The 23,363-nt window shown below is 44.6% G+C and overlaps 1 protein-coding gene across 1 annotated transcript; it reads right to left on the minus strand.

Annotated features, from left to right (window-relative positions):
- Positions 1-216: 216 nt before the first annotated feature.
- On the minus strand, positions 217-21,537 carry LOC116648870 (NXPE family member 3-like). The gene is made up of 6 exons (XM_032431202.1): positions 21,335-21,537; positions 14,849-14,963; positions 7,454-8,178; positions 3,116-3,189; positions 2,797-3,009; positions 217-1,071 (listed from the first exon to the last, which is right to left on the minus strand). The coding sequence occupies exons 1-6, from the start codon at positions 21,337-21,339 to the stop codon at positions 539-541; spliced, it is 1,665 nt and encodes a 554-aa protein (XP_032287093.1). The 5' UTR covers positions 21,340-21,537; the 3' UTR covers positions 217-538.
- Between the last annotated feature and the right edge of the window lie 1,826 nt (positions 21,538-23,363).

The following is a 23,363-nucleotide window of genomic DNA, read 5'->3' on the forward strand; positions in this document are numbered from 1 at the left end:
GGATAGATTTTCTTTTTTTTATGCATTGAGAAATTGTTGAAAATATATGTATTTTAACAGTGATTATCTCCCAACCATGGGATTCTAGGTGATTTTTATTTTCATTGTTAATTTTTTGGTACTTTTTAAAATTTTCTACAAAAAGCATGTATTACTTTTATAACCAGGAGATATTTTATTTTATAAATCAATCCATAAAAGTCTTTATATATATATAGTTGGGCTCCCCACTAGGATGGCTCTGATGAACTGAAATAGAATCCCTCTCATATTTTTGCAAGGCTCGTTGACACTCTAAATGGAGACTCCGGCACATAAAATGACAATCCTTATATGCACGGATGTGATAGATGTTGCTGGACCACTGCCAGGCTTCCCTCACCTGCCATGACACACATTCCCAATTCTTGCTGGTTGATATATGGCCTGGGCATTAATAAAGTAAGAGAAGAGGTAAGGGCAGCTGAAGGGAAGGGCTTCCAGGCTTGATCATCCCATCAGCTTCTCCATGCAGACAGCCCAGGACCTGCAGAAGCACTCAAGTGGGGCAAATGAAGGACAGGAAGAAGTTGACTTCACTGCGGACGATAAGCCGCCCTGGGTGGATCCTGTCGGGCAGGGCCAGACTGGAGGTCATCTCCCAGGCGTCCACAAAGGCCACACGGAGGTCAGCAAAGGCAGCTCGGAGAAGCCGGTTCACCTGGAGGGTGAACCAGTCACTGCCATACACGGACTTGTAGCCAGTGTTGGCCAGCTTGATGACCACGAGAGTGCGGGGCTCCCGGGCCAGCAGCGCAGCCACCGCTGCCCTGATCCCCGCGAGTCGTTGCACAAAGACAGATGGGGGAAAGGTGGTGAAGTGGGAGCCCAGGCCCAGCACCACCACTGTGTGGGGGCCCCCAGCCAGGCCCCCTAGCTCCCGGACCACAGAGTGCAGGGAGGCCACTGGTGTGCGCAGGGAGCGCAGGGGCCAGCCGTGGGCCCGCCAGTGCAGCACGATGCCCCGAGTGGTCTCCACTGCCATCAGGGGCCCCGTCTGATACGTGGCGTGTAGATCCACAGGCTTCAGGGCTGTGGGGAGGACAAGAGGAGGCTCAGGGGTTAATATAGGACTGTACTTCCCCATTTAAAAACACAAAAGATCTAGCATCATTTTCCTCTTAGGACACAAGTAGCCTCCGGCCCAATCAGCTGGTTGTGCTCTCCCTAATCTGTAATATCACCAGTGACCTCCCAGTTACCAAGTCCCAAGACCCATTCTCAGTCCTGAGCCTCCCTGGCCCCCTGGAGCATTTTGTCTCATTGATGTTCCTTTGGATGCCCCCGCCCTTCTTAGCAGTATGTTGTCACCCTCTGCAGTCTTCTTTCTGACCCAGCACTTCAACTCGGATTCATCCATCGGCTCCCTTCGGCCACCCCTGGATGAAGACTTGCCCCAGGCTAGAGAGTCAAGGCTGTCCAGTTTATGTCCTTGCGCGTCGTGGCCAGCCGGCGGCCAGAGGCTTCTGACATCTGGTCTGTTCACTCAGTTGTGTGCCTTGATAGAGAGCTAGACGCACCTGCAGGAAAAGGCCCCTCCTTTCTTTGCACAAAGTCCCTGCCTGCTTGCCCCACCTTGTGCTTCAGGGCTCTGTGGGCGCAGGGGGCACCTTTTTCTATTTCACAGGAAGGTGCCAAATCAGCCAGCAGAGGATCTGGTTTTCCCAACATTCTGTCATGAGCTTCTGTTCATCTTTAGAAACATCTATTGCTTAAGAAAGTCACCTACTCCACCTGCCATGTGCAGAACTGTCCCAAAGTGACCCTGAGAGGTCACTTGAGGTTGCCTAACCATCAAATTGGTTGGAACTGGAGCTCTCATTTCCCCCACTCCCCGATCAAGCATATTCCTTAACCCATGTTACGTTATATTGTAGAATCTGTGCCCAGAAGCTGGAGGCTCAGATGGGACTGACCCTGCATGACACTCACTTCTTTTGACTTTTATCCTCCAGGGAATAAATATGAAATTCTGTCTGAAGCTCAGATATCTCAATTCAGTTCCAAAATCCTATGTGTTCAAAGGTCTCATGCACACGCTCTCCAGAAGACCCCTCCTCACCTCTTCAAGCCAGTATGAAGAATATAAAGTAAATACACCATCTTCTCCCACTGCTGTCCCTTGCTCGCACATCCAGTCAGGCACGCCAGTGACTTCCATTTTGAGTTCATTTCCTGTTATCCCTAGTCACCTGATCATCCCCCCTCTCTCTAGAAGCAGTCAGTCAACAAGCTGTCAGCTCCTCCAGTAGGAGAGCTCCTTTACTGCTGTGCCGGTTTAGTCTCTCACCAGCCTGCACGCTGACCTGCAGTTGTCTTATAACTGGTCTCTGGACTTTCCTTTTTCAATCCAATCAATCCAACAAACTGAAAACTCTGAAAACATTCAGTGTCTCCCCAGTGTCGCAAGATAAACCCCTGGTTTCCCTACAGTACTTTTCTTAAATTCCAACTCTATTCCTCCAGTATCCCCCCCGCCTCCGGCAAATCCTCACTTCTAGCTAAGGTTATGTACTCATCGTTCTTCAAACACATCCCCCCTCCTGTTAGAGCCTCCCATAACCGACCTAATTGATGAGATTATGTGTAATCTGGGCACCCTGTTCCCCATCCCTATTTCTGCCCCAAACCCAGGTATCCGGTCCTTCCACAGGTATCCTTCAGGTCCTTCTCCTGAAATGTTCTCTGCCTTCTCAAAGCCCTGGATCTTCTCTCTTTCTCCTAGGAGCCCTGGCCTCTCCCCTCATGGTCACTCACAGGGCACGGTGTCACGCAGGTACTCCCACCACTGCCGAAGCGTGGAGTCCCCCATCATGTGGACGATGTGGCCAGCCAGGCAGCCCAGGATGCTGTCAACAGTGGAGAAGGAGCGGCCAGAGCAGGACAGTGAGTGCCACACAGCTCGGTGGTAGAAGCCAGAGGGCTTTGGGCCCGGGATCCCAGGGTGGCACAGTTGTTGAGGGGACAGAACTGTAAATAATCATTTGTAAGCAAAGCAATCTGTGGGTACAGAAGAGTCTAAAGCCACAGGCATGGAATAAGTGCTGCCTTTTCTACAAGCCCCAGTGTCACTTACCCAGACTCTTGTTGCTCTCCTTGGCCACCCAGATTGGAGAAATACCCTGAGGGAGGACCTTGTCTGTCACATTCCTGAAGAGAAACCAATTGGCAAGAGGGGAACCCTTAATGGGAATGTGTGATGGGAAGGAATCCTGGGCTGAGGTGAGATGGGGCTTTTTGGAGGAAAGGAAGTTCTCAAAGTCAAGGGCATCTGTCCAGTGTCAGGGCCCCCGGAGGTACTGAGGGCCTGAGGGCAGGAGAGGGATTGGAAGCTGGAGTTGTTCAGGGATCCAGGATCCAGGTTCTTTGCCTCGGGGATTCTGTCAGTGCAGAAAGCAGAGCTGTTTTAAAATGTACCCAGGGTTTTGGTTTTATTTAGGTACGGTGAGGCCAACAGATCAGGAGATGATGGCCATGAGAAAGATAAGGTGTTACCCAGAGTTCCTGAGAGGCAGGGGCACATGGAGAAGCACCAGGGTCAGTCGGGGGCAGAGGGAGCAAGGGCAAAGGGCAAAAACCTTTGTTGTGATTTTCACAGGAAGGAATAGGCAAGGCAGGGTAAGCCGCTGCGGAGGCTTAGGATTGGATCATGTGAATAACGTCAGCAGACTCTGGGCTATATAGGTAGATTCTAATTTCAGGCAGGGGGTGTTGGCCCAGACTGTAGGAGCCTGATAAAAGGAGGCAGGTGGTGGTATGCACTCAGGATTGGGTGGTTGTGCTCAAGGCAAGTTGTTTGCTATCTCTAGGAGCTAGCTAACCCTGGGAGGGGCGACCCCTCCCTAGGTTCACAAGGCCCCAAGGCATCAAAGCATCACAAAAATACAGGAAATTAAAAACATGATTCAGAGGCGCCTGGGTGGCTCAACTGGTTAAGCATCCGATTTCAGCTCAGGTCATGATCTCAGGGTCATGAGATTGAGCCCCGAGTTGGGCTCTGCACTGAGTGTGGTGGAGCCTGCTTAAGATTCTCTTTCTCCCTCCCCCCCACCAACGCTCTCTCTCTCTCTTAAAAACAACAACAAACAACAACAAAAAAAACCAAGATTCGTATGGGAAGAGGCTTGGAGCCTTTTGCAAGAAGTGCTGACTCTCCTCTTGGTCTCATTGAGCCCACTCCTGTTGGATTCTCCTTGACCATCATTAGACCAGCAGTCACCCCCTGATCCCTGGGACCCCTCCCTCCCCTAGTAAGTAGCCCCTTGTGTGAGCCCCCTTCTCCCAAGGCTCCAGGCTCAGCCCTTGCTCCTCCTTTCTGGATCACACTCCCTCCCTTGGTGGTCTCACTCAGCCAAGATCTTCAACCCAGTCTTCTCTGCCAAATTCCAGGTTTGTGAGTCTAGCCATCTGCTCAACATCTCCACTTGGTGTCTAATGCACGTGATCAAACTCCCCCTCTCCACCCCCCACCTCCCCACACCCCACCTGCCGCTTTCTCACTCCAGCTGATGGCAACTGTCCTTCCATGTGAGCAGGCCCCAGACCTCACACTCATCTGCGAGCTCTCACTTTTTGGCACATTCCGTTTTCTCTCAGGACATCCTATGGGTACTGCCTTCGGAATATACCCAGAAATGAATCACTTTACACACCTTTACTACTGCAACCTGAAGCAAAGGCCTCCCACCTTTCAGTCTCCCTGATTCTCCCTTAACCTGCAATCCATTCTCAATACAACGGTCTGAGAGACCCTTTAAAAATGTGATCAGGGATGCCCATCTTCTGCTTAAAATCCTTCAGTGACTCCCTTTTCACTTACAGCAAAAATTACCGTGCTTACAGAGCCCTTCCTGGTCATGCCAGGTCCTTCCCTTAACGCCACTGGTCTTCACGTGCCACCTCCCTGTCCTTTGCCCCATCTCAGCTATTTGACTTCCTTGCTGTTCCTCAGACACACCAGGGACACCACAGCATTTCCTCTGCCTTAAACCTCTTCTCTCAGTTATATCCTGGGTCAACTCTCTCATCCCCTTCAAGTCTTTGCTCAGATGTCACCTTCTTAATGAGGTCTACCCTGACGCCCTATTTAACACTGCAACCTGTCCCCACCATACTCCTAATCCTCACCTCCTGTGTATTTTAAATTTCTCCTAGCACGTTATCTCCTTCTAACATTCTATATACTATTTACTTATTGCCATGTTTATTGTTTCTGACCCTCCCTCCTGTCTTAAGTAAGCTTTACTGGAGCAGGGTAAATGGTGCTGGATTCCCAGTGCCTCCAGCGGGAGCATGCATGTAGAAGGTGCTCGGCATGCATTTGCTGAATGAAGGAACGGACTGCTTGAAGGGATTGTGTCTGAGGAGGAGAGGAGAATTTGCTTCTCAGGGGAGAGGGGATGAGAATATTCCTACAATCTAGAAAAATGCCTGCGTATGGCCTTCCTTGAGTGTCAGGGCCCTAGTGCCCCCTAGACGTGACAGCTTCAGGAAGCAGGTGAAGGATGGTCCCACGGACTCTGGACCCAGGTGGAGATGCCTGCCCTCCCAGCAGAGCCCCCAAGATTACACAAGTTTGGACAGCGGGCACTTTGGGGTGACCAGTGTGGACAGAGGACTAAGGACGGATCCCAGATGGCCAAGGTGTCAGTTTCTTTGCAGGACCTTGGGTGAGGGAGCTCTTGCCACCACCCAGCTGCAGGGGTCCTCGGATGGGATTAAAGTTGATGTAAAGAAAACATCTGACCTTGGGGCTGCAAATTCACGTCCACTACACATTTGCCACATGTGTGGTTATCTCTTTAACACCTGTCTTCTATCAGCACACTGTTGGCTCCCATGGGACAGGTCTGCTTCTGCCCTGCTCTCCCATCCCCAGGACCTCCAGGCCTTCGGACAATGTCCGACAGAGCAGGGGCCACTCAACAGCAGCAAAACAATTGGGACAAGATTGTAAGAGCCAACAGAGCCACTATATGCTGTCCCTGTTCTAAGCACTTTACACACATTAATTTATTTGTTCTTTACCACAAGTCTATGAGGGAAGTACTATCATTATTCCCCTCTACGGATGAGAGAACAGAGAGGTTAAGTGACTTCCCAGAGATCACACGGATAGGAGCCGGCAAGTCGGAGCAGGTGGAGCTGGGATCAGAACCCACACACTCACTCCAGAGACTTCAGGACTGTACCCCGAGTGACGTCTTGAGATGGCTCCTGTATTTAGCATTAGAGTTATTTTTAATCGACCAATGCAAAAAGGATGTGTGGTTCTCCTTTTCTGACCAAAGGCAGTGTAAGAATTGGTCTGGAAACACCAAGGTTTCCTGGCGCTAAATTCTCATGCCAGGAAGTCAATGTTAGTGGAATTCCCCAGACTGAGCTACCAAGAGCCTCCCAGAAATGAGTGTCTTGTGGGGACGGCAGGCACCCTGGCAGCTCGGGCGTCTCCAGCTTGGCTCACCCCCTCCCGTCCTCCTGGCAGGCAGTGAGAACTTCCGTGCTCCTTGGGGCTGCAAAGCAGCAACCACCCCAGCGGCCAGCCCTCCCCTAGAACACCTCTGGCTCTTCTCTCCCCCCACTCAGTAGGGGTGTCCTCTCACCCCTGCTCTGCCCCCACCCAGCCATCTTCTAGGACCCTGTTTTTGCCTCCATCCCCTACTCTCCCTGCTGGAGACCAGATATCCAGGTCTCCCACCTTAAAAAATGCCTCCCTCCTCCTTGGGGTCTCTCAAAATGCCTCCCTCCCCTTGGGGTCTCTCTGTCCCCACCACGCCTCAGATCTTAGGGACAGTAGGGCTCACAGTGAGCCAGGCTGTTTGCTGTGTCTCCCCTCCCCAACTCCCATTCTCTGTCCCCCCAGGGAGCCTTGCTCCCCCAAGACTGAGGACAGTTCTCAGCCATTCCCAGTTTCCAGGCTGCAGGCTCTGCTCCCCTCTCACTCAGGGAGGTCACATCCATCCTCCATACTCCCTGACCACATATGCTGGTAATTTCAGCAGCACATCTCTCCTTGCAAGTGCCATCAGAAGAGCAGCAAGGCCTGGAATCCTTTTCTTTTGCCAGAGGTCCATGGTTCTCCTTTAAGCTTAGCTAAGTTGCCACCTGCATGACCTGCCAGGTGGGGTGCCCCTTCTCCGTGCCCTCACACCACTCTGTGCATACTACACATAAGTACTCATCACACTGTGTGTTTTCAAAAGCCATGAGTCTCCTCACTGAAAGCTTGTAGAGGGCAGGGATGCTGACCATTACATAAAAGTAGTCAGCACTTAGTAGGAGACCTGGTGTGCAGAAGGAAACATGTTTAACAGAAGGGAACAGATGAATAAAGGTAGTGGCTCAGGCAGAAAAATCACAGGGACCAGGGTTCAGGGGTGGGGGCAGACATCCCAGATGATGCTGGGTTTCTTACCATGCCAGCAGGGCCTCCTCGTGTGGTGTGGTCACATTCCAATAATGTCCACTTGAATGCCCTACCAGTGAGTCGCAGGGCAGGGTGGGGGGTCGAGCACAGAACCAGAGCTCACCAGAATCTTCATCCCTGTAGTGACAGGTAGATTCTTCCTCCCCAGTTAGCAGGGGGTTAACATTGCAAGTCACAATTTCTTCATATCCTGTGGGTCCTCGGAAATAGCCCGTGAAATCGACCGTGGCCCACTGGTCTCTCCAGATTCTCTGCAGGACTCTAACTGCCTCGCTGGAGTGGATCAGCCGCACCTGTACCTGGGCCTGTCCAGCCCAGAGCAGGGGGAAGGACAACAGGTAGGTGCCATTCTCCAGATCCTGGATATCTCCAGGGACTCCTGCCTTCAGGTAGGGACCCAGGAGCTGTGCCCGAAACAGATCCCCACCATGGGTCTTGGGCCTGCCCCGGTGGTCTCTTGCAACAAGAATGGCCTCCAGGTAGCCTCCCAGGGTGTAGCTGGCCTGGGGAGGTCCCCTCAGGTGGTAGGTGGAGGTCTGGGGACTGGTGGAGGCCAAAAGGTCCCCCCCATCTCCCAGGGTGGGAGGCCAGTGCAGTAAATGGGTCAGGCCCGAGAGCTCCTGGGGGAGAGAGCCAGAAGACTTGCAGGGTGGGTGGGGCTGTGGGGGCAGAGGAACGGTGCTGTCATGCCAGGAAACTCTGATGTACAAGATCTGTGGGTAGAGAAAGAGGAACCTGTCAGCGGTTTGTGTCTCTTCACCTTTTTTCTGGGAAGGCATTGTCAGTTAACCAGACTCAGTTCTCCTCTGCCTGGTAGGTCTCAGGCAGGAATCCTACCTGCCCTACCTCATGTTGCTTCTGAACCAAAGCTGGTGTCGGAGCCACCACACACATATGCAGATACCAACTCTTGTTTAAAACCGTATGTCTGTGGGTTTTGCTGTATTTCTCAAGGTTGTGTCATTTACAGAACCCACACCTTACACAGCAGTTGGATATCAGGACTGTGGAACTTAAAGGGGAATGGGAAATTGAGATGTTTCAAACATACATGATCTGGGGAAGATGGGCCCTTCAAGCAAGATCTGATGATGAAGGTTTTGCTATTACACATTTCCATTTTTCAAAAAGAAGGGAATGTCCCACACCCCATTCTCTGGAAGGGGAGGAAACATGCAGAAGTGGATTTTCCCTACTGCTAGAGTATGTACAGGACACAATCACCCTCAGTGGGGGGAAATGTCCCAACAGAATTTAAGTTCATAGGTCGCGGACTTCAGACAACCAGTGCAGACCAACCTCTGGTGAGGCCAAAACCAAGAAGCTTTTCTCTACTTTGCCTACTGACTTGCCTTCAGCTACCTCTGAAGTTCAGCTTTGTTCTTTGGCAAAACCAGAGGTTGAATTGTATTAGGTTCTGGGAACATTGTTTCCTGGGTTAACTGCTCAGAGGGGTGAGATTTTGCTATCATTTTCTGACTTTGGTGGGTGTGGGTCTGGTGCAGTGATAGTTTGGGAGTCCTGTTGGCCCTGGAGGCTCTTCTTCCTTGTTCTCGTTCTTCCTTCATTCTAAACTCTCAGAGCCTGTGTATGTGAGACAGTGATGCTGTGTAAGTGTGTCTCTTGGGCAGATCTGGGCTCTCCTGCAAGCAGGTTTCCTTAGGTCTAGACTTAGGTGTCTAGACAGGTTTTGTGGGTGTTTGTGACAGACACTACTGGTTGCCTCGCCAACATCCCATTTTTGTTTGGGACAGAATATAGCCAAATGTGATACATTATTATCATGCGGGATATTATTGTTGGCTTGAGCCAGTCGTGACATTCACATTCCACACTTCCCCAGTCTTCTTGAGAGTTTTTCAGTTCTGGCTAATAAGATACCAGGAGAGGTCTGATGAGAGATAATCTGAGACAGCTGTCACTCACCTAACAAAAAGATCAATAAAGCTGGGGCCACCTCTATTTTATTTCCACCTGAGATGTACATTCAGTGTCTGGAGGTGTGTCGGCCATCTTGCAATATGCTGTTTCAGATTTGTTTCTCCTCCAATACCTCCACTATTGGTGCTGGGTGTCATAGGAACATTCATATCATGATAGGATTTCTGGCTGCTTCTTTATGTGGTGATGCTGTGTTGGCACAGTGTGGGGAGGAGTATTCCTGGAAGCCATTCCTACACCAAGACAATTAGCTACAACTTAGCTATACCCGAGAATGACTGCAAACCACATTACATCACAACTAAATGTTCCTCAGCTCAAATTTCTCTTAACAGGCTCTAAAAAAATGCCTGTGACCAACCACTCCAATATCACCTGACATTGAGGAAGCTGTAATAGAAAGATACATGACCTTAACAGATTGAGGTTAAAATATTTTACTACTGTAAAATTTACAGACCACATGACATTGCTAGCACCCCGCCCATGGCCTTGGTAGGGATCTGAGCAAGTTAAGAGTCTGAACTTCAAGCCTGAGGTTATGACAACAGCAATGCCAACTCTGCCCCCTACTGACTGCAATATGAGAGACTATAATTTATATGACTCATCTCAATTTTGGAGATGTTCAAATATGAAAAAATGCACATCTTGGAATTGAGAAAATATGATATTTACAACATATATAACAGACAAAGGATTAATGCCCAGAAGATAGTAATGACCACAAATCAACATGAATACAATTAATAGTCCAGGGGAGAAATGGGCAAAGTATATGAATAGGCATGTTACAGAAGGGGAACTATAAAAGAAAATAAACATCAGAGGGGCGCCTGGGTGGCTCAGTCGTTAAGCGTTTGCCTTCTGCTCAGGTCATGGTTCCAGGGTCCTGGGATCGAGCCCCACATCGGGCTCCCTGCTTGGTGGGAAGCCTGCTTCTCCCTCTCCCACTCCCCCTGCTTGTGTTTCCTCTCTCACTGTGTCTCTCTCTGTCAAATAAATAAATAAAAATCTTTAAATAAAAAAAAATAAACATCAGACAAAGATGCTCAACTACATTATTTATAGGAGCTAGGAATGGTTACAGAAGAGCCAACCACAGTGGCTTAAGAATGATGGTTTTGTTTTTCTTATGTAATGAGATGTCCAGGAATAGGACTTCAAGGGCTGTTTAGTGGCTCCAACAATGTCAGCAAGGATCCAGATCCATCTGCTGTCCTTATTATGTTGACTTGGTGCAAGATGGCTGTACCTCCAGTGCGCATGTCCATGTGCCAGCAAGTAAAATGGGGAATGGGAAACTGCTTGGTGGATTTTCTCCTTTAAATTAGGAAAGCAAACATTTTCCCGAAAGCCCCACCCAGAACACTTTGGCTTATGTCATTATCAGCTGTCAGTTGGCCACCAGAGCTAGGAGAAGGACATTATCATGATTGGTTGAGACCAGTTATAATTCAACTGGCGGGCTTGGGATTTGGGTAAGGGCCTATGTTCCCTGAAACTCAGGGATCTCTGAGGTAATGTGCTAGTAAACCAGCTCTCCAGAAAAACAAAAAAGTCCTGGCTTAGAGATTCTGTTTTTAGAAAAAGGTATTTAATAGATAATTGACAGTCCTTTGTTATACTAGATATCACCTCTTCATTGTCCACTTCAGATGTGACCAAGGTGGACTATGGATAAGGAGAAACTTCCCAGATGATGAAGCCAAGGACCATGGAAAATGAAGTCTGGGGAGCCCTTCCCAGGGAGTGGCATGATTACATTTTGAATGCTTAGCTCTTCCCTACCTTCCCAAACCTCACCTCCCACCTTCTTCCCAGACTCAACTCCTAGAAGACTGACAGCTAAGCATAGGCCACCAACCTCAAAGCAGAATCCTGCAAAATTTCTCTGAGGATCTGACCTGTCTGAGAGGAAAGACCTATTGGTACTAACATATGGGTTCTCCATTAAACCAGCAGGCCCAATCACCCTACATTGAAAAGCCCCCACCCATAAGCCTTCCATCTGTTTATTGCTAGTATATAGAAATAGTTGATTTTTATATATTGGTTTTATATCATTTAACTATCCTAAATTCACTTCATGATTTAGTATTTTCTACTTAAGGTTTTCTTTTTAAATGACATTTCCCGTCCCCCATAAGTGACATATCTGCAATGTTGACTCTCTACTCCATTAACATGGTATATCTCTTAATTTATTTAGGTCTTCTTTGATTTATTTCATCAGTGTTTTGTAGTTTTCTGTGTATAGATCTTGCACATACTTTATTACATTTATATCTAAGTATTTCTCTCTTTTTTAGGGGGTGCTATTGGAAATGGTATTTAAAAATTTTTTTGTTTCCAATTGTTAATTGTTGATATATAGAAATACAATTGATTTGTATATTGACCTTTTCCTTGTGAACTTGCTGAACATATTTATTAATTCTAGGAGACTTTTGGAGATTTCTTGGGGGTTTCTAAATGAGAAATAATGTCTTCTGTGAATAGAAAGGGAGTTATTACTTCCTTTCCAATCTGTATACCATTTTCCCCCTTGCCTTATTGCACTGGTTAAGACTTCCAGTACAATGTGAAAGGGGAGTGCTGAAAGCAGACATCCATGCCATATTCTAGATCCCTGGGAAAAGCATTCAGTCTTTAACCATTACATATGATTAAGTAGATTCCCTCTCTCAGGTTAAGTGAATTCTCTTCTATTTCTCCTTTGCTAAGACTTTTAATAATGAATAGATGTTGAATTTCATCAAATGCTTTTTCTGCATCTATTGAGATGATCATATATTTTTTTCCCTTAGGCCTTTAAAGTGGTAAATTATATTTATTGATGTTTGAATGTTGAATCAGCCTTGCACAGTTGGGATAAACTCCACTTGGTAATGACATGTTCTTCCAGGAAGGTTTTTTAACCACTAATTCAATTTCTATAACAGATATAGGGCTATTCAGGCTATATATTGTTTGTTTTTTTTTTTTTAATCTTTTTTTTCTTTAAAGATTTTATTTATTTATTTGACAGAGAGAGACACAGCAAGAGAGGGAACACAAGCAGGGGGAGTGGGAGAGGGAGAAGCAGACTCTCCGCTGAGCAGGGAGCCCGATGTGGGGCTCGATCCCAGGACCCTGGGATCATGACCTGAGCCCAAGGCAGACACTTAATGACTGAGCCACCCAGGCGCCCCTATATTGCTTTTTGAGTCATCTTTTGTTGTTTGTGTCTTTTAAGGAATTTGTCAATTACATCAAAGTTGTCAAATTTACTGGCTTACATTTGTTCATAGTGTCTCATTATTTTAATATCTGTAGAATATTTATTGAGATATCCCTTGCTTTCCTAATGTTGATAATTTTTGTCTTTATTCTTTTTTCCTCATGATTTTAGACTAGAGGTTTATCAGGGGTTTTTTAAATTTATTTTTATTTTTTTTTAGAGGTTTATCAGTTTTATCGATCTTCTCACAGAACCAGGTTTCAATTTATTTTCCATAATGTTTTTGTTTTCTATTTTATTTATTTCTGTTTTGACATATATTTTTTTCTGCTGACATAGGGCTTAATTTACTCTTCTTTTTCAGTTTCTTAAGGTAGAAACTGAGTTCATTGATTTGAGATCTTACTTCTTTTCTGACAAAGGTGTTTAGTGCTATAAATTTCCCTTTGAGTATCCCACAAAATTAATAGGTCTGTTTTTATTTTCTATCCATTCAAAATACTTCATAATTTCCTTTAAGATTTTTCCTTTGACCCATGGACTATTTAGATATTATCTATTTTCCAAATATTGGGGGATTTTCTAGAAATCTGTTATTGATTTTGAATGTTATTGATTGATTTTTAAAGATTTTACTTATTTGAGAGACAGAGATAGAGAGAGCATGAGTGGGGGGAGGGCCAGAGGGAAAGGGAGAGGGAGAAGCAGACTCTGCGCTGAGACATTTAACCGACTGAGCCAACCAGACACCCTGATTTCTAATGTATTTTAAATGTAGTCAGATAACAGAGTTTTGTTTGATTTGAAATATTTTTAATTTATTTAGACTTGTTTTATGATCCAGAATTTAATCTATTTTGGTAAGCATTCCATGTGCACTTGAAAAGAATGTGTATTCTGCTGTTGTGAGGAGTGTTCTATAAATGACATAATTGGGTCAAGTTGGTTCAAATCTTCTGTTAACTTATTTTCTGTTGACCTGTGCTTTCAATTATGGATGAAGGGATACTGAAATTTCTAATTGTGAATCTATTTTTATTTGAAGTTCTACAAGTTTTTGTTTCATATATATTGAAACTCTGTTATTAGGTGCATAAACAGGTCTGTTATGTCCTCTTGATGGGTTGGTGAATTGCTCCTTTTTAACATTATAAAATAACTCCCTTTATCCCTTCAATTCCAGTTCAACACCTCAGGGTCTATTCTAGTCTTCCCCTTTCCATATCTGTAACTCCTTCAACAATGAGAAACTGGTTTCTCATTATCCTGAATGCATTTACTTACTTACCTGATTTCCTTGTATGAAACCAATTTCCCAAACTTTTCCTGCTCTTGCCCAGCTGCCACCCCTCTTGACTGCCCTCTTCCATAAACACCAATGGTTTATAGTGATATGAGGAAATGCCATCTCTTGGGGTAATCTTTTCCTCTGTCAGGATCATATCCCTAAAATATACACTCTATTCTAAGACAGCACTTTTCTACTGAATTATCATCTCCTGTTCTCTGATAAAGAACCCAAAACAAGAAAAGATGCTCAAGAAGAGATTCTCAGTTTCACCAGAACTAGTCATAGCAACAACATGAACTTATCCCAGGCTAAATGACAAAAACTTTGAACACCCAGAAAAAGGAGCTGTAGAAGCAACTCAGTTTGAAGACAGTTGTTATTTAGCTTAACATAAATGATTTGTCCTTTGTAAATACACAGATTTATATATTTAAGGTTTCTTTTACCTTTTTCCCTGTTTATTCCTGGTAAAGCTTTTGAAGAATTCAACTCTTTTTCAGCAGAACCAAGGGGAAAAGAAAACTTCTACATATGCACAGAGGTAGAGAGGGAGAGCAGGGTATCCTTAGAGACAAGGTATGGAGGCTATCTCAGTTTTAAGAACTAGAAAGGAGCCACATAAGCTGGAGCAGAATTATAGCACCTTGGGGAAAGAGAAAGCATGGATAGCTCAAGTTTCCATCTTCCCCTCAAGCAAACTGCTTTTTGGGCTAATGTTTTGGACTCCATTACAGCTACCCCTACCTGATATAATTTGCTCATTCTTTTTCTAAGAGCTTGTCCCTCTTTGTCATTTCTGTTTCTGGATTACAAAGAGGAAAAAAGGATGACAAAATGGAGAGCTTCCCTCAGCCTCCTTCTCCTAGATGAAAGGAGTTGGTTCAAGCTTTATGGACAGACAGAGAGAAGTGGAAGGAAATATACTTACACAAATTGCAATGACTGATCCCACAACCACAGTCATGTGCCACTTGAACTGTCTGATGAATAGGTCTGTGGGAGCCTGGAGTTGTTTACTAGACATCTGGTATGTGATCAAGACCCTAGATAGGTAAAAGTGTAAAATCAGAAGGAGTGTCATTATAAACATGGTGAAATAAGAGTTTTCTACTGTCTCCCCTATCAAGACCAATAATGACAGTCACTGTGGATGAGAGGGCTTTTGTAAAAGTTCAGGTGTCTAGTGGAGAAGTTCCAGCACACCCTTGGAGCAATTATGATCCAGCAATTCTATTTATGTTCACAAGAAACATATGAGAATATTCATAGCAGTTTTATTCATAATATTCCCAAAATGAAAAAGAAAATGCAAATATCCACCAGTGGAAGATTAGATAAGCAAGTTTTGGTATGTTCATACAATTGAATAACAACTAGCAAGAAAAAGAAAACGACTACTGATAAATGCAACAACATGAATGACTGTCAAAAATACAAGGCTGAGTGAAAAAAGCAAAACACAAAAGGCACATATTACATGATTCTTTTAGCATGAAATTCTAAATTCTTTTTTTAAGATTTATTTATTTATTTTAGAGAGACAGTGCAAGCACGGGGAAGAGCAGAAGGAGAGGGAGAGAGTATCTCTAGCAGACTCCCTGCTGAGCATGGAGCTGGATGCGGGGTTTGATCCCAGGACGCTGAGATCATGACCTGCGCCTAAATCAAGAGTTGGATGCTTGATTGACTGAGCCACCCAGGCACCCCTTAGTAAGAAATTCTAGAAGAGGCAAACTAATCTATGGTGATAGAAATCATAATAGCAGTTGGCTCTGGTGGAAGGGGCTGACCATAAGGGAGCATGAGGGACATTCTGGAAATGTCCTTTATCTTGAATTGGGTGATGGTTTTACATATTACATACATTTGTCCAAATTAGTTATACACAAATCTGTGCATCTGACTATATGCAAACTATACCTCAATAAAAAGGAGAAAAAAGAGGGACTAGAGAGAAGAAAAGAAAAACATGTATATTCATATAATTCATAACTAAATTTTACACAATATCAACATAGTGGAGATGGTGGATAGGGTAAGATTAGGGGATGTGAGAGTATACTAAAGTATTTGTATTGTTCAAAGGGGAATATACAGATAATGATATACTTCTTTTTGATGCTATTATGAATGAAATTGTTTTAAAATTTTATGTTTGGATTGTTCACTCATAGTGTTTAGGAATATAATTTATTTTTGCGTATTAATCTTGATTCTTGTGCCCTTGTTGAACTTGTTTATCAGCTCTAATAGTTTTTAGTGTATTCCTTAGAATTTTATTTATACAAGATCATGTCATCTGGAAAATAGAGAGTTTTACTTCTTCCTTTCAAATCTACATGCTTTTTATTTCACTTTCTTACTTATTTTCCCTCACTACCTCCAGTACTATGTTAAAATCAATAAGGGGTAAGTAAACATAAGACATCAATAGAGGTAGGTAAACATAAGTACAAGTAATGAATATAAGACTAAAAATAGAATGTAAAAATGTTTAAAACATCAGGAAAAAAATTTGATTCATCCTGGAAAGTAGGGAAGGAGAAAAAAAGAAAGTATGATAAATGGGAAATTTGAAATAAAACAGAAGAGGGCGCCTGGGTGGCTCAGTTGGTTAAGCAACTGCCTTCGGCTCAGGTCATGATCCTGGAGTCCCGGGATCGAGTCCCACATCGGGCTCCCTGCTCAGCAGGGGGTCTGCTTCTCCCTCTGCCCTCTTCCCTCTCGTGCTCTCTGTCTCTCATTCTCTCTCTCTCAAATAAATAAATAAAATCTTTAAAAAAAAAAAAAACAGAAGAAACAATTCCTAATTTATACAGTCATTGCAATAAATGTCAATAGGTTAAACTCACCAATTAAAAGACAGTGGAGTGCAATCAAGAACATATACTCTGAGTGACATCTCACTCCCAGAAAACAAAGACAAGAAGGGTCTGGGCTTACCACATCCAACCTCTCCTCCCAAACTCACCAGTCAGATTCAGTCTCTCTACCCCAGAAGGGAAATGAATGAAGAGTTTAGAGCTGACAGAAACATTACACTAATGTCTGTCCCTCCTAGGTGGAAACATCAAAAGTGGGGAATAAGTGTTCTCTCCACCACAACTTCTATAATATACAAAGAACTCTTACAAATTGATTAGAAAAAGATAAACAATCTCATAGACAAAGGGGCAAAAGTCATAGTCAATTTGCCGAATAGCCAGCCATAGGAACAGATGCTCCAATTCATTTGAAGCCAGAAAACTATAAATTAAAACAACAATGAGAAATAATTCTCTATTTCTGCCTGGAATGTGGAGGAAATGAAAGGAGAAAAAGAAATTATGCTCGTGAAACTTTGAAGCGTTCAAGCCTTTTTGGAAGGCAATCTGGCCATATCTATTAATATTTAAAATCCATATACTTTTGAACCAGCAATTCTGGCTCTTAGATAGCTATCCTAGAGAAATAAAAGAACTTATTTGAAAGGAACAGGATATTTATTGCAGCATTGTTCACAGTGGTCCCGACTGGAAACCAAACATATGTGTATCATTTGGGGGATTCTACCATGTTATGAAATGAAATGTTGATATGGAATAGAATTATAGTGGGTAACTTGGAAGTGTGAACATAAGGTATTACTAAATAAGAAAAGCAAGGTCAGGAGCCTGGGTGGTGCAGTCAGCTGAGAGTCTGACTCTTGGTTTTGGCTTGGGTCATGATCTCATGGTTGTGGGACTGGTGCTCTGTGGAGTCTGCTTGAGGTTCTCTCCCCCTGCCCCTCTAGCTTGTGTGCTCTCTCTCTCTGAAATAAATAAATAAATCTTAAAAAAGAAAAGCAAGGTGATGAAAGAAAGTATGGATTAAAGTATATCACATTTCAAAACCAAGAAAAAAACCTATTTATTTATAAAGTATATGCATATTATATAAGCACAGATACATAAATATACATATATATCTGTATGATAGCAATTGGATATGAAGAATATAGAAGGGTACACAGCAGATAATAATATTGATCATATGTAGGACAGAAACAGGGGGATAGGGTGTTCATTTAGGAAGAAGAGATAGGGAGAAAGAAATTCATGACTTAAAACGCACGCGCGTGCACACACACACACATGCACACAAAGTATATGTGATATGATCCCATTCATGTAAAACTATACACATGTATACCTGAATGAATAAAGAGGTTCTTGAAAGGATGGTCACCAAACTGTTAGTTATCTCTCAAGACAATGAGATTTCAGGTGTCTTTTATTTTCCTCTTTATATTTCCATGTGTTACTCAAATTCAAATAAAAAGCATGTGTTATTTATATGATCTTTTTTTTTTAAGAGAAAGAGAGAGCATTGGGGGAGGGGCAGAAGGAAAGGGAAAGAGAGAATCTCAAGCAGGCTCGTCCAGCACGGAGCCCAACACAGGGCTTAATCTCATAACCCTGAGATCATGACCTGAGCTGAAATCAAGTGTCAGATGCTCAACGGACTGAGCCACCCAGGTGCTCCTATACAATCACATTTTAACTGTGGAAATAAAAAGTGCACTTTTTGGGAGGAATTCCCTTCCTCCTCCATTGAGGCTAGATCCCAAGAAAAGACAGGATTAAGTGAGGGCAAAGATAGGCATACCCCTAAGTACTGCCTTGGGGCTGGTGACATATTTAAGTCGGAGAGGACCAAGGACTTAAGGCAGGGGCTAAAGAAGGACCAGGTGGCCCAGGAGCAAAGCCAAGGGAGGGCCCAGAGGACTACTTACATAGGGCACACGGGCTTGGGGCTCTTTCAAGTTGTCTACAGCCAGAGAGAGATACCTCCACTGGAAACCTGGCCTGGAGCTTGAGAACCAGGCCTTCCACTGTCCAGCATGAATCCTGGGAATGGTAAAGAGCTCATTCTGCCAGATGCAGTGGGAACCTGGCTGTTGGGTAGGATGGGGGACCATCAAGCTGAGGATAAACTGAGATTCTTCTTGACCTTCTGCATCAATTAATTAATTGATTTAAACATGGGGCTTGAACTCACCACCCTGAGATCAATACCTGAGCTGAAATCAAGAGGTGGACGCTTAACTGACTGACCCACTCAGGCACCTCAACTGTCTGCATTAATTTCTGCCTGTTGTCTAATCCAGAACAGCAAAGAGCCCCAGGCCAAAGCAATAAAGCCAGTGAGTGGTGTTACCAATGTCATTATAGTTTTCCATATTATTGTCTCCAACAGTGCTCATGTGGAGACCAAGTGAATATATAATATGCAAGTGCAATTAAAATTATGAGGCCCCAGAGGCGCCTGGGTGGCTCAGTCAGTTGAGCATCTGACTCTTGATTTTGGCTCAGGTCATGATCTCAGGGTCATTAGATCAAGCCCCACGTCAGGCTCTGTGCTGAGCATGGAGCCTGCTTGGGATTCTCTCTCTCTCTCCCTCTCCCTCTGCCCTTCCCCTCTGCTCTCTCTCTCTAAAAAAGAAAAAAAATTATGAGGCCCCATAAAAATGTGAAGCAATAATAACAGTAATAACAGTAATAGCAGCAACACAAGACACCTGGCAGATTTTTAGCTTCTGCCCAAATGAAGATGGGAGGCAGGGGGAAGTGTATGAAAGAGATTCAGTTCCCCAATGGCTATTAGCAAACTCCAGATACATTCCCATTCCATCTCTTTTCTTGAAATGTGAGGACTTGACCCTCAATTCTATTCACCCACACACCTCCTTCACCTTCATCAAGCACCTAGAAACTCTAGTCCTGCTTTCTTGTACCTATAATGTTGGACAGACTTCCTTAAAAATCTAAGAACTGGGGTGCCTAGGTGGCTCAGCCAGTTAAATGTCTGCCTTCAGCTCAGGTCATGATCCCGTGGTCTGGCATCAAGGCCCACGTCAGGCTCCCTGCTCAGCAGGGGAATCTGCTTCTCCCTCTCCCTCTGCCCCTCTCCCCCCTTGTGCTTGCTCTCTCTCTCTCTCTCTCTCAAATAAATAAATAAATAAAGTCTTTTTAAAAATTAAAAAAAATCTAAGAGCTACTGGCACTGCTCTAATAAATGCAGTCATCCTACAGTCAGGCATCTGCTTCCAGATTATTACCACATCATGTCTACTCAACATCTTATCAAATCTAAGGCAAGTCTTGTAAGAGACTTTCACTTGGGACAGAGCCAGGTATCTCTTCCCCAGCTTCACAAAGCAACTGCTACCTACTCTTTTATTCCTCCCCCTCCAGCTCCTCCTTTAGGAAGGAGCTTATGTTCTCCTCTGCACTTACTTCTTGGGGCTGTTGGAAGACCTAGGAATCCCCACCATCCTCCCTTAGAAATTCCAGACATCCTACCACTCAATTGCTCCTTTTCACTCCTGGGACTAGGTTGTAGGCTCCATATTCTCCCCAACACAGCTCTGGGACCTAGGCAGACACATTCAGCTACAGCAGACCAAGAAGACGAATCAATCTACCTAATTATAAATGCTGCCCAGGGAAAAGTCAAGTTGATGTCATAATGCAAACCCCAAAGGGATGCCAGCAAAGTCATGTCAGAGAAGCTTGTTCAGCTAATGGATGAATCACTACCGTACATAGACTTAAACATACTTTTGAAATTTGGGTGGCAATCCGCAGGCATGGTTCCCCAGCCAGCACTGTGTTCGGGACCATCCAGATGATTGCCATGCATCAGGCAATGGTCAATAGGAGCAAAAAGGGAAATAAGAACCATGGTGGTCCTCTGCCACCCAATGCCACCTCCCTTTCCCCTTTCACCCAGTTCATGAATGAGAATGAGCCTGCAGGGAAATCATGAGGTAGGTTACAGAACCACAAGGTCAGCTATGGGCTTACTAGTGTAATACCACACTCCAAGATAGCTTAGCCATTATCCTTGGCTTTGCACAGTTGGATGCTGGCTACTGGCTTTCAGGGATGGACATCGGTATCCTATCCTAGAGATACTCCAATATTATAGAAATAAAAGGTCCATCTCACCTGCCCCCCCAACCATGAACCTGCTTCCAGTTTTCCACAGGGTTGCCAGTGCTAATTGCCATCTCTGAGGTCTCTTTCTCCTTGGCTTTCTCAAGTTTCCCAGCAGTATTTGAAACTGTTGACTACGTTCTCCACCCTAAAGCCTTACCGGAGTCTCCTGTCTTCTTGACCACTTGGCACTGTCTCATACCCCCTTCTGTGGGCATTATCCAATGTTCTATTTGTACATATCACTTTCTCAAAACCAGGCACCATATCTTGTGCCCTTCTTTGTATTCCATACGACATTAAAGACAGTAATTTGCCCAGATTGTGATTTTAATCCATGCTTGACAAGTGGTTGCTTGACAAGTAGCCCAAATGCCCTGTTCCCTCAACCTGAGTCTGCCCATGTGTCTACTTCCTCTGCTCACATTTCCTTTCTGAAGCGTAAGCCTGCTTACCTCATCTCAGGATACCTCTCAGCTCTTTTTGCTCTTTCTTTTCTTCCTCTACAAAGTCCCCAAAGTCTTGTTTCCTCTCTTCATAGCAACTCACAGGGTAACGTCCTGCCAATGCTTCAAATATTGCCAAAGTGCAGCAGCTCCAAACACGGGGATGATGCAGCCAGTCGGGCACCCAGGATGAAGTCAAATGTGGAGAGAGGACAGCTGTAGTAGGAAAGAGAGCCACGCTTTATAGCAGAATAACCTTAGAGTCTGAAAACACAACAGCAAAGAAGAAATGTGGGAATAAGTCTGCAGGAAAGAGGAGCTTAACCACTGTAGAACACTATGGTCCAAACCCCCAGACAAAGAATAATGACTTCCTCTTCCCACTCACTAGAAAGCCTTTTCTACTGACATCTGTAGAACAAAACAACATACTGGGGAGAGGGCCATGCATGTCTCCTTTCTAAAGAGAAACTAGACTTGAATCCCACACCTAAGCAGATGCGGGGAATGTGCAGGGGATGATGTCCTTGGTTAAAGACTGAGTGCTTTTTCCCTGAGTCTGAATTTTCATTGTCTTCTTTGTACCACTCAAGCACTAAGAGGAGAAAAAGGGCTCAAGCTGGGAGAAGGGTTCCCAATGCTGTGGCTGTAGGAATTACATGAGAGGTTGGGGGAAAAAAGAAACGTTGAAATCCAGAGATTATATAGGAAAATATTATTTTGATTCTATTTCCAAAATATATAATACAAATTATTTGATCAGACAAAATAAGAAAGATTGATTTACAAAAAGGACCTCAGAAAGCAGAGAGGAAAGTATTCCAGTCAGGGTCTGGTAAGGAGACAGAAATCCCACCAGATCAAACAGAGGATTTAATATAAAGAATCATTAACTGGCTATACAGAGTTGTGCAAAGGTAACTGGAAAAGCAGAATGATAACACTACAGTGTTGTGTAGATTCCAACTGCAGGAAGCAGCCACCACCCTTGGGACTGAAGGAGCTGAGAGAAGTTGTTAGAATGATGAATACTAAGAAACATAGGAGTCCATGGAGATAACACTCAGACCTCTGCGGAAGGGCACTGCTCAACTCATTCTGAAAGTGTTGGAAAAACCACAAACTGGATCAGCTTCTGCTCCTGCAAGGACCAGGTGCTGTCAGCATGAGGAGGGTAGCTGATGCTCACTGGAACAGGACACAAGCAGCAATCCCATAAGAAGCAAACGGGAATAGCAAGTCCCATTCTCTTTCCTGGAGTCTTGCCCTCTCCCTTTGGCATCCTCTATTAGAAGGTCCTAAGAGGCAACTAGCAGGTAGAGCAGAGATGTTTGCAGAGTCCCAGCCCCAGACTCACAAAGTCGAGCATAGAAGGCTAAGTTTGGAGCTGAGAGACAATTGTGTATCTAATGGCAGAGGTAGACAAACCAGTAATTGAACTTGTTGCTTAGAAATTGCTCCATGTGAGCAATCAACTCAGCCTTAGGTTTTCTAGCAGCAAGGCCAACACGAAGGGATATAAAATGTTTTCTTTCCCAGTAAAGTTAAGCGTTCTGAACAAAAGATTCACAACAGCTGTGTTTCAGTTCCAAAAAGGAAAGAAAACTGCATTATTATCATAGAAACCTAATAGAAACAGAAGAGGAAAGGAATCTACATATAGATGAAAGTTAACAGTAGACGATAAATGAGAATAAGGCAAAGTTACATCAAATCAGGTACTTACAACAACCAACCTCATCAGCTGGGGAAAACCTGTGGAAACAGCCAGGCTGGAGTTCCGATTGAGAGGCCTGCGTGCAGCGTCCTCCCGTCAGGTGAGACTTCCAACTGACCATCCCCAAAAGGGCCATATTTATAGGGCAAATAACGGGGTTTGAAATCAAACATTTGTTCGCCTATGTGCAGTTTGGAGCGAGCTGCATTTCTATGTTATCATTTTTCTATATTTTCAAGGAGCTTGGGCTATGTGTGTCTGCCTCCCCTCCTGGATTCCATTTGGGGGGTCCAACCCAGCCTGGAGCAGGAGGGGATGTGG

Source organism: Phoca vitulina, unplaced genomic scaffold (assembly GCF_004348235.1).
Source record: "Phoca vitulina isolate PV1807 unplaced genomic scaffold, GSC_HSeal_1.0 scaffold45, whole genome shotgun sequence".
Lineage (NCBI taxonomy): Eukaryota > Metazoa > Chordata > Mammalia > Carnivora > Phocidae > Phoca > Phoca vitulina.